The sequence below is a fragment of the Lipotes vexillifer genome, unplaced genomic scaffold, assembly GCF_000442215.2.
Source record: "Lipotes vexillifer unplaced genomic scaffold, Lipotes_vexillifer_v1.1 scaffold58, whole genome shotgun sequence".
NCBI lineage: Eukaryota > Metazoa > Chordata > Mammalia > Artiodactyla > Lipotidae > Lipotes > Lipotes vexillifer.
The window spans coordinates 4,205,952-4,218,383 of NW_006781997.1; the positions used below are offsets into that span (position 1 = coordinate 4,205,952).

Below are 12,432 nucleotides of genomic sequence, written 5' to 3' on the forward strand. Positions count from 1 at the left end.
GGGAAAGAATAATTAATATTAGTATAATTGGAGTCCCTGAAGAAGCATGAAACAAAACCAATATTTAAAACTTCTATCAACAAACTCTCATTTATTGCTGGTAGGAATGTAAAATGGTTCAGCCACTGTGGAAAACAGTTTGATGGTTCCTTAAAAAGTTAAACATAGAATTATCATATGACTCAGCAATTCCACTCCTAGGTATATACCCAAAAGAATTGAACACACATACACAAACATATGTACACATATGTTCATAGCAGCACTGAACATAATTGCCAAAAGGTGGAAATAGCCCAATGTTCATCAACTGACGAATGGATAAACAAGTGTGTTATGTACATACAGTGGACTATATAGCTGAATATATTATAGCTGAATTTTTATAGTTAAATATATTATTCAGCTCTAAATAGGAGTGAAGAAGTACTGATACATGCTATAACATGGATAAACCTTGAAAACATGCCGAGTGAAAGAAGGCAGACACAAAAGGTCACATATTGAATGCTTCCATTTATATGAAATATCTGGAATAGTTAAATCCATAGAGACAAAATGTGGATTGGTGGTTTCCAGAAGCTGGGGACAGAGAGAGTGGGGAGTGACTGCTTAACAGGTACGAGGCTTTCTTTGGGCGTGAGGAAAATGTTTTGGAACTAGATACAGATGGTGACTGCACAACATTGTGATTATAATAAATGCCACTGAATTGTTCACTTGAAATGGTTAATTTAATGTGATATGAATTTTGCCTCAATAAAAAACAAATTACCAACCAATTCACTCTTAAAAACTATAACAGAGCATTGAATCTGCATGTTGAGAAGAGTACACATGGACCTAGAATGATTAACACCATGCTACATTTTAGTAAAATATGGGACTAAAAATAAAGCAGACACAAGATCAAGTCACTTATAAGAGAAAGAAAAGATTAGGATTTTGGACATTTGAATAGAAGCGTTTCATACCAGAAGCCAAAGGAGCAACATATTTAAAATACTCAAGGAAAGAAAATATGAGCCAAAGATTTTATATGCAGCCAAACTGACTTCAGATATAAAGACCACAAATAAATAGTTACGAACATGCCAGAAATCAGAGAATACTGTTATGAGAGCTTTCTGAGAAATCTACAAGGCTAGAGAATGAGTTGAATTCATAGGAGCAGCTCTGGTAAAAGGTCAAGTGGTCAGTATAGAATTTATTTAATAGTGGAACTAAGACTATCAGTGTTAAGGATGAGAAAATATTTAAACATTACATATTGTATGCTCTGCATTATAAATATAGTGCAACTACCGAAAATGGGAGAAAAGAGTATCTTGAAAGTAGTATAAGCTTGATGATTGCTCATAGTTATTAGCTGAAATAGCAAGATAACGCTTTATTAAGATGCTGGAGAAGAGTAAGAAAAGGGGGAAGAAAATGCTAATAGTTTCGTGACTGTTCATAGCAAGGATGTTATCTTAAATATAATCTAAAGAGGAAATTAAGGATATTATCCAAAAGTAATTATTAAAACAAAGTTACAGAGCTTCCAGAATACTAAAAATATATATATATTTTAAAATGTAGCAATGAGCATTTAAGACCTTACATGTGTATGTGCTATTTACAACTATAAAATGAAAAATATGATGAAAGGTTAAAATAGACAAAATTATACCAGGTAAATGCAAATAAAATGAAAGTAGGAGTTGCAAACTTGATAACAGATAAGGTAGAATTCAGGTCAAAAAGCATTTAATGTGGGGGAGGAAACTACTGACATATTGAGCTACATTGAAGTTAAGCACTGCACTGTTCATCAAAAGGCACCTTTCAGAAAGTTAAAAGACAAGCCACGGAATGGAAGAAAGCAGTTGTAACTCATACCCAATAAAGGACAACCTTATTAGTAATCAAGAAGTTTTCAGTAAAACCACAATGAAATGCCACTACATTCCTACCAGAATGGCTAAAATTAAAAAGACTCACAATACCAAATGAAGGCAAGGTTGTGAAACGATCAGAGTTCTCATATATGGTGGGCATGTCAGTTGCTACAATCATTTGGAAAACTGGCCTTTTCTGCTGAGGTTTAACATATTCATACTCTGTAAACTAGAAGTTTCCTTCCTAGATATATACTCACCAGAATTGTATTCCATATAGAAAGCTATGTAGGGTGTTGCTAGTATACCTGTGTTCACCTCCTTACCTGCACATATCACGTGGCTAAAATGTCATTGAGAGAAAATGTTCCACGGTCATATGGTGTTGATGGTTGCCCAATTCTATGATTATACTAAAAGTCACTGAACGGTACACTTTAAAAGAGTGAGTTTTAATGGTATGTGAATTATATCTCAATAAAGCTGTTATTAAAAACAAAAACAAAAATGTCATTGAGAGCATATAGTGATTTCCTACCAGATTTAATCTCAGTTTTGGTTTATCATCCAAAGCCGTTTGTTGTATCTAGCCTCACTTTCCTATCCAGTCTTGTGCAGTCTGTCAATGTACAGCCCCTCTCAGTAGTCTAATCTCCTTGCTAATAACATCTTCATATTCTAGTAAGTGCTTTCATATATAAGATTAATAATATGAAAATAGTCAAAGCCATGGGTATTATCCCTATTTTATTTTATTTATTAAAAAGTCTTATTTGAAGTGTAGTTGACTTACAATATTAAATTAATTTCAGATGAACAACAGAGTGATTTGATATTTTTATAGATTATACTCCATATAAAGTTATAAAATATTATCTATATTCCGTGTTGCCGTATATTACATCCTTGTATCTTATTTATTTTATACCTAGTAGATACTATCCTATGTTAAAATCAGGGAAACTTGAATGGACACAGTGATTTATCTGGAATCAGAGGGCTAGTATTGGAATTTGTTTCAACTTCAAGATACTTATTGAGCATCTTTTATGTAGTAGGCACTAGTTGGTGCAGTTGGGATATTTAGGTAGATTCTAATTCTCTGATTTCTCTACTCAGAGAATTTACCTATGTTGCTTCTAGTCTCTGTCTCCCCTTGCTAGTCTTCTCATCTCTTGACTGCTTTACTGCTATTTGTCCTTGTTGTCATTTAACTTCAAAGCCCTTCTAAACTCTCTTTTCCTCACTAACCTTCTTTAAACCTTCCTTTACTTTGAATTTCTTGGGACCTGACCGATTCTAAATATATCTGTAACTTGCCACACATTTTTCTTTAGTTGGTTTGAATGCATATTTATTACCTCAGTTGATAAGGAAGCTTCTCAAGGGCATAAATAATTATCACCTATAATTTAGAAAGTATTCTCCACAATTTTTTTCCCCCTCATTGAACCAGCATACTTGTTGGCTCCATAGATGCTTATTAGTAAAATTATGTTCAGTAGAAAACTAAGGCCTTGCCTTGGTCTTTACCACTTGTTAGTTGGGAAGATCAAACACACACAAGGGATATGTCCTGTTTGCAGTTGTAAAACAATATCAATTGTGAAAAATGAAAAGCTTCAGATTGAATGGCTGAGTGGCTCTGATGGGTTGTTCTGCTACAGTGTAACAGTTAGCTGTAGCTTACAGTTAATAATGGACTTCTAGTGTTCATCTATTCATTTCAAAGATAGCCTATGTCATTCTTGAATAATAATTATTAGAGTCAAAATAAAGAAAATTAAGCATACTTAATGTTTTTATTGTAGCTGTTTTATTTAAAAAATTTTTTTATTGAGGTATATAGTTGATTTACAACGCTGTGTTAATTTCTGCTATTGTTTGCTGTTTTTATAAGGCACAGTTGGTGGATCTGAAATCTGAACTGACAGAGACCCAAGCAGAGAAAGTTGTATTGGAGAAAGAAGTACATGATCAGCTTTTACAATTGCACTCTATTCAGCTTCAGCTTCATGCTAAAACTGGTCAAAGTGTTGACTCTGGTACCATTAAGGCAAAATTGGTAAGTAGTTTAGAGGGTAACATATATTTATATGTGTTTTAGAGGGTGAAAAGGACAATCTTTAATGAGGCTTTTTAATTATAAAAGTTAATATGTGCTCCTGGGAAATTTAGAAAATACAGGAAATGTGAAGGTCATCATAATCATCCACAATCTTATAACCTGGAGATGATCAGCGATAACATCAATAACCAATTGGTACTTAGAATAGGATCTTCTTCCTATTTAAAAAGATCTATATAAATACACTTGAAAGATATTTGTGATTATAACATACAAACATTTTTTTTGCCCTACTATATCAGTTAAGATTAAGTTCAGTTACATGTAACAGAAATGCCAGGTAACATTGGAATTATTCTTAAATAGTACAAATTATTTTCTCCTAGTTAAAGAAGCCCTGAGACAGGCATTCAGAGCTGATATGGCAGCTCCACAGATATCAGGGATCCAGTTTCCTTTTGTTGTTCTGCTCTGCCATCTTTAGCTCATGGTTTCTGTTTTCAGGATTTCTTCATATCTGCATTCCAGGTAGGAAGAAGGAAGATCTAAGGGCAAAACGATGCTTCCCAGCTGCATTAGTTTTCTTTAAAGACCTTTTCACGGAATCCTCCTCAGCTTTTTGCAAATCATTTAGCCATCTCACTGGCTATCCCTAGCTGCATGTCATTCCCTTAGTTGGTCACATGACTACCTCCAGTAAAATTGGAGTTCTGTTAATAAGGAAGAAGAGGAAAATGGAATGGGGTGCCAACCGGTGGCACATTTTTTCTTTTGCTCTTAATATAAGTATTTTCCTTGCCACTGAGTGCTTTGTCATGTTTGCATAATGTTCATTGTGTAAATGTTCCATAATTAACTATTGCCCTCTTAATCAATGTAGGTTGTTTAAATAGAATTTTTTTAAAGTCTTATTTCTGTTGAACCTCATATGTATTGTGTACTATGTACCAGGCACTTTGTTAACTATCGGGGACACAGCAGTAAAGAAGACAGGTAAAGCTTGGGAGAGGCAGAAGATGAAATGATGTTGATGATGAGAGTAATACAGTTCAAAGTTTTACTCGTTTTCAGTTAATTCTGTTTTATTGGTTAGTTTCTAATACGGATATGTTAGAATTTATTTAAATGAATATTTACATTCTCCTCAAGTCCTTTTAAATTCTGAAATTCTATAAATATAAATTATTAGTGTTGTTTTATTTAACTGAAATGAGTCAGATTCATAACTGCTTCTTTGGAATGTTTGATACTAACATTGAGAAACAATGTACAATTTCACTAGAAAAGGATTCACCTGACGTTTTAACATTAGATTTGAAACATGGTGCTGTAGTGAAAAGGCACTGAACCAGGTGTGTTAACTAATTTGGATAAAACATTTTTAATCCTGTGCAGTTACTATTGCTTATGGATTTGCAAATATATTTGTTCTAATGAACTTTACCCAAGTGATAGTCAACATATGGGAATTTTCCTTATAATGATTGTACCACTAAATAAATTCATTTGTTTGATGTTTTTCTAATTATAAAACTTTTTTCTTATATCTTAAGTCTGTCCCCTCTGTGGAGGAGCTGGTAAGTATGCCATTTCTGTTTTGCTTTAATGTTACGCTGAAATGTTCTTAGTGCTTTATTTGCGTAGTACATGTTGTCACTTTGTATGTATTTGAAAGTGATATTAATGATGGTAATTTTTTAATGTGCCAATACGTGAAAAGTTCAGTGAGTAGCCCATTGCTTTTCTCACCTTGTGTTGTTAAAAGATTTTTCTTTTGTTTGTGATTTGTTGCCATTATTTGCAGAACCCATCAGTGTTTGACAACTTCTGAGCTTTGTAACTTGCTCATATGCTACTTCAAAGGAACAATTGGTTTTCCTTATGCAGGCCTAGCTCTTTCCTCCTTTTCTGTTTGAATTTATTCCCAGAGAAAGAATGTGCATGTTGGTTTCTTATTTATCCACTGCATGTGTTATAACTTTTCATCAGTCTTGAGAATAATTGTGTGGCCTTTGAAACAATTGAATTTTGAAACCCTTTATTAGAATTTATTTTGGAAAATAACAACATATAAATTCTTAATATTTTTCCCAGTACTTCAACCCAATCAGGTTCTAAATTGTCATATGACTTTTCTTCTTTTGAAAATATACTGTTTGGATATCGGAATACAAAATTAACTTCTTTGTTGTTACCTAATGATGAACAGGTTAACTAAAACAAAAAGGTTTTTTCCTTTAAATCTAAAAGTGAGGGCTTCCCTGGTGGTGCAGTGGTTGAGAGTCCGCCTGCCGATGCAGGGGACACAGGTTCGTGTCCCAGTCCGAGAAGATCCCACATGCCGCAGAGCGGCTGGGCCTGTGAGCCATGGCCGCTGAGCCTGCGTGCCCAGAGCCTGTGCTCCGCAGCGGGAGAGGCCACAACAGTGAGAGGCCCGCGTACCGGGGGGAAAAAAAAACAAAACTAAAGCTAAAAGTGATTAACTTCAGTGTTCTTAGTCCTATTCTTGCTTGCATCTGTTAATTTCAGGTCTGCAAGTTTGTCAGATTCATTAGGGGTTTAAATCATTAAAGCCAAGTAGTGTCTTATGTTTCTCAGATTTCATAAATATTATATAAATAGCTCATTAAAGTGTAAGTAGATAATCTTCAACATAAAATTTATTTAGCCCATAAATTAAAAATTCTTGGTCTTCTAGGAACTCTTTTTATGAAACAAACAGCATTAACCTCAGTAAATGTCATAAAAAAAGATTTTTGTTCATGTTGTCCAAACTGTGGTTTTGGAACTGATACCTGCCCTTTTAGGAAAGAGATTCTGAAGTAAATTGAGATGTTAAGAATTCCAAAGTTGTTGTAAAAAGAGGATTCTAGATGATTAGTTCTTCAGATTAAAAAAAAAAAAAAAAAAAATCTAGGGACTTCCCTGGCGGTCCAGTGGTTATGACTCCGTGCTTCCAGTGCAGGGGGCATGGGTTCAATCCCTGGTTGGGGCACTGAGATCCCACAGGCTGTGGGGTGCAGCCAAAAAAAGTAAAATAAAATAAAATAATTTTTTTTTAAATCTACAAATTGTGTTCTAATGGTTATATTTGTTTTTTTTACAGAAGTTGGAAAAGCGTGCTAATTAATCTTCCTTTTGTTTATCACATATATAATGACAGATATTTTAATCAAGGAAGTGATAAATATATTCAACATTTGGTAGTTGTCATTCATTTTAGTTTGTATTTTTTTTTGTTATTGTTTTTACGATTGTGGTACTCACTGCCTTGTATTTGAGTATATCATATATTGATGTTTAAATATGTCATATATTGATATGCTGTTGTCAAAACAGTAGATCAAAGCAGACATTAAAATTACTACTAAATACATTCCATTAATTGTTAAAAGTTTGCTTACATTTGTTTCGCAGCTTAATATTCATGATAAAAAGGGAAATAATTATAATAGTCACTACTCATATATTAGAAACAATATCATTTGCCATTCACTGAAGAGAAACATTCTTCTTGTGCTGAGATGTAGATCTTTATTTAAATCTCCTGAAGGGGACATGGTGTTAGTGAGCAGTGTCATCCACATCTCATCAATAAATATAACTGTATTTTCACAGGATTTATAGATTCTGTACATTAGTGAGTCAGTAAAAGCAGTTCTCTAAAGTCAGTAAAAACACTTCCACTCAAACTTGGGATGGTTCTCTTGATCCAAAAATAACACTTAAAAGATCTTTTGTCCAACTCTCAGAAGGGTTTTATTTTGCCACACAGTGTGTGTGTGTGTGTGTGTGTGTGTGTGTGTGTGTGTGTGTGTGTATGTTTGAATTTGAATTTGACTCCCTTTAGGCAGGATTTTGTACCTTCTGTTTTCCCCTCCACTTTGTCTTGTACCTGCCTGTCTGTTCTGTGCTTGAATTCCAAAGGTATTTACATTTGTAACCCTTGATGTATAGGTACACTGTACTTTACACTTTGAAGGTATATTGAAAATTATTTCTATCACATTTGAGCTGGTGATAAAAATTTGATGGCAAAGATCTTAAAGTTATATTCTCTGGCTAACACCTGTAAATTCATATATATGGGTTATTTACCAAGTGGAGCATAGGATGGCATCCTTTTTTGAGAGTAAAAATGAATATCCATCCAACCTCATAGTAGGCAAGTGAGGCCAGTAATTTTCCTCAGAAAACAGTTCTTCAGTCACTTTAACATATGGACAAATAGATGATCCAGATCCCAAAGTTCAGTGATAATCTATACCATAGATATACCATAGATATATATACATAGATACTATACTATAGATATCTATGCTATAGATATTTTTTACCGTAAGCCATATTTTTTTAATTGAAGTATAGTTGATTTATAATGTGCTAATTTCTGCTGTACAGCAAAGTGACTCAGTTATACACACATATATCTTCTTTTTTTATATTCTTTTCCATTATGGTTTATCCCAGGAGATTGGATATAGTTCCCTGTGCTCTACAGTAGGACCTTGTTGTTTATCCATCCTGTACATGATAGTTTGCATCTACTAACCCCAAACTCCCATTCCATCCCTCTCCCTCCCTCCCACAAGTCTTTTCTCTGTATAGACATTTTTTAATGTGTAAATATTTTAATGCAGTTGTTACCAGCATTTCTCCATGACCATAAAATGTTTTAAAAGAATTGGAATATCTGTTCTAATTTAAGCATTGTCAGTGTCTTATAATGCTGTAAGATAAATTGGTCATAGAATGTATCTATGCATCACTGAATGGCTTTGACCTGTTTATAGAATTGCTGCATTAAAGTTCATTAAGTGTTTGGGCACAACCACCAGAGTGATTACTTTGGTTTAGTTTTAGAGTCATTTTTAGGAAGTAGGGAGTAGATATAATTATCCATTGAAGCCATTACTGTTAGTGTGTGATAACATGAGCTTAGAGAAGGCTACTAATCTTCGTATCCTCAGGATCAAGGTGCCCCAAGCCATGTTATTATCTTACCTAGAAGTGGTTCCAACACCTTCTGGTACTAGTTAAAAAAAACTGGATCCAAATCTTTGTGTTCCATTTTATAGAAACAAAGTGGTAATTTTTATCATATGCTTTCATTGTTGGTATCATAGATTGTGTGCTTTTGTGTATTTTAAGGAACATGGTCTATTGCTAAAGAGTCTTAAAAGTGTATTCATTGCATTATTTTTTTAAAAAAAATTGCAATAGGAAAGAGAGCTTGAAGCAAACAAAAAAGAGAAAATGAAAGAAGCTCAACTTGAAGCTGAAGTGAAGTTGCTGAGAAAAGAGAATGAAGCCCTTCGTAGACATATAGCTGTTCTCCAGGCTGAAGTTTATGGGGCGAGACTAGCTGCCAAGTACTTGGATAAGGAACTGGCAGGGAGGTGCGTGGAAAATGAGTACCCCTGTGCTCTTCGGTGACCAACTGCATAGTTAAAGAGGTTGACTCTTATCTCTTTTGGTATATGAAATATTAATCTTTGTCCTAAGAGTGATTTTATCATTGACTGTAGCTTACTGTTAACTTAATATTGATAGCATTACATATTGCAGATTTATTTAGCCATACTAAATAAGTATTTCCGGTTTACACACACACACTGCTTGTAAATTACTGTGAAATGCTAACAACTCTTAGAGCTGCACTTTTTACCATTTCCTGCCTTGACACCATAACAGATGGTGTTCCCATGTACAGCAGGACTTCCGTAGGAATTCTTTCTGTGATCATTGAAACCCAGTCTTTCTTGCACCTCAAAAACATGTTGGAACGACAGTGGTTTTATCATAATAATACAGAGTTCTGCTTGCATTAAGTTTTTATGGTAAATTATTCACAAACTTTGGTGATTCATTATTATTACTAAATAATTTTCTGCTTATTCTAATGTCATATTAAGGACTGATGTGGAACAAATAAAAATAATTTATATCATCTTGAAGTGTACATTTTCTAATAATTTTACCACATTTAAAGAAATAATCATTTTGTAAAAAGATACTGTCATTGGAAAAAATGTTTTATACAGTTAGCCTCACCTAAAGACTAGTGTGATTGCATGCAAGACATGAAACATGCTAATTGACATTAGTCTCATAAATTGTTTCTAAGATGTATATGAATTAAGTATGTGACTAAAGAAGGTCTCAATCATTCTTTTTTTTTTAAACTGATTTTTCCCTTGAAGACACCTGTCTCTTTCAGAATTTTCATGTCTCTAAATCTGAGACACATCAGGAGGTTCCTGAGTATTAGTTTTATTACTGAATTAGATTTATGTGAAAACTACTTGTGTTCAGTAATTCTTCTGAATTCTTTCTATAGTATGTATAATGAAAAACTAACTGAATTCTTTTCCCAATATGAAGGGTCCAACAAATACAATTACTAGGACGAGATATGAAGGGACCTGCTCATGATAAGCTTTGGAACCAGCTGGAAGCTGAAATACATTTGCATCGTCACAAAACTGTTATCAGAGCCTGTAGAGGGCGTAATGACCTGAAGCGACCAATGCATGCACCACCAGGCCATGTATGTTTGCTTTGCTGCTGTTTCTCACTCAGCCTTGCCCTTTCTTTAATCACAAGTCCTTTGCATTTAAAAAAATTCTACTAGTATTTAAAACCTTTATTTAAAAGTGAATTAAACTTATTTAAAATAGGTACATATTTAAAGTTTCAGCAACCCATATAGCTCTTTACAGATTTACTAATGCCCGAAAATGATATTTCTGAAGACAGTGAACTATTGCTAGCAAATGCATGTTGCTTTGGCTCATATTTCAGAATTTTCCTGAATCTTGATTAGGCATGTTTACAAATATTTTAAGCTAAGCAGAGAGCGTGTGATCCTATTGATAAATTGGCAAATATTTTTGGATAGTTCTTTACAGGGGACTTTTAGTAACTAGATTTATTTGTAGTTTCTGAACTAACATTTATAACTGTTTGGTCTTGCATTAAGATGGAATTTGAGATCTGTGTCCAATTGTCTGCTTCTGTAGCCACCACTGTACAGGAGGTTTTCTTTCTACTTGGATAAAAATTTATTAAATTTCACTAAAACAGCAGCCTAATGATAGAAACCTTAATAAAATCATATCTAACTCCTACCCAGTGGATCACATATCTTAGTATCAAATAAAGCCTGACCTTGAATAGTAAAATTATTTGTTGCCTCTGAAAAGATTATTGCAAGAAAAATTGATATATATGTCTATATATCATATATAGACATATATATATATATGATATATATAGTTAACTATGATATATATATATAACTATGATATATATAGTTGGTGGGAGAGGAGTGGCGATTGCAATAAGCACTTATGCCATTGTCTTCTTTGGGACACTGTCGGTCCCCATTAACTTCTAGGCAGTGGCCAGATCATAAATGATATTTTATGCTAAATAAAGGAATTTGAACCTTAACCTGATAATCATGAGGTTTTTCAATAAAATAGTGGACTAATAAGATTTAATATTTGTTTGACAATTACTTTGGTATAGTGAAGAGGATATATTGGAAAAGGGCCTAATTGAAGTCGGAGAGTTACATTTAGAAAGATAATAAAATAAGGAGAAAGTGGTTAGAGGAAGGACAGGTTTGAGAGAAGTACAATCAAGAGGACTTGGTGACTAACTGCTTTTGGTTAATTAGGTGAGTGAGAAGGAAGTGTGGGTTTTGGTTTGGGCAGCTGAGTGAGATGGCATGCATTGATAAAGCAAATAGAGGGAAAGGAAGATTTTGGCAGAAAGATGATGAGATCAGTTTTAGACATGTAGTGTTTGAGGTGCCAGTGGGACGGCCAAGTTATATCCAATTAGATATATGGCTCTGGAATTCTAGAGAGAATTCTGAGTTGAAGATTATTAGGTAAATCATCCTTTGAACCATGGAATTGATTAAGTCACCCAGGGAAAATATATAGAAAGTAAAAAGATGGAAGGAGACTTTTACGGAGTGAGGGACGGAAATGGATCACCAAAGGAAGGAGCCTGAGGTGGAGCTGTCAGATATAGGCCATCTGGGAAAGTACTAGTATGATAGACACCAAAGAAAAGAGAAGGTTTCAAGGAGGAGATAGTGAACAGTATCAACTTTCTACAAGGTTCAGAATAACAGTGACTAACAAACGTATTCATTGGAAGTAGCCACATTCGTTACCAGTGTCTGTAGAGAAGACAGTTTCATTGGAGCAAGTGGGGGCAAAACCCTAATTACAGTGGTTGGAGTACTGAATGTAGGAGGCAAGGAAGTAACTACAGTTAGGATTAACTGTGTGTGCCGGTTAAGGAAAGATGGAGGGAGGATAGTAGGTAAAGAAGATAGTGGGTGATTGAAGGGTTTTTATCTGTGTTGTTTTGTGTTTGTACATGGTTAGTATTTTAAAGCTGGATTAGACCTGGAGTTTTTTCATGTGCTGAATTAGGGAAGGAGCTTGTAGAGAGAGGGAAAGA

At 34.1% G+C, this 12,432-nt stretch overlaps 1 protein-coding gene across 4 annotated transcripts in view; it reads left to right on the forward strand.

Annotated features, from left to right (window-relative positions):
* Positions 1–12,432, forward strand: part of GOPC (golgi associated PDZ and coiled-coil motif containing) — a 46,339-nt gene that overhangs the window by 26,794 nt on the left and 7,113 nt on the right. For 2 of the 4 annotated variants that reach the window (XM_007454917.1, XM_007454919.1), the window contains exons 2-5: positions 3,781–3,945; positions 5,502–5,525; positions 9,172–9,347; positions 10,333–10,498. In XM_007454917.1, coding sequence (XP_007454979.1) covers positions 3,781–3,945; positions 5,502–5,525; positions 9,172–9,347; positions 10,333–10,498 — 531 coding nt within the window. The remainder of the gene's footprint in view (positions 1–3,780; positions 3,946–5,501; positions 5,526–9,171; positions 9,348–10,332; positions 10,499–12,432) is intronic. The other 2 variants (XM_007454918.1, XM_007454920.1) reach the window with 1 other exon arrangement.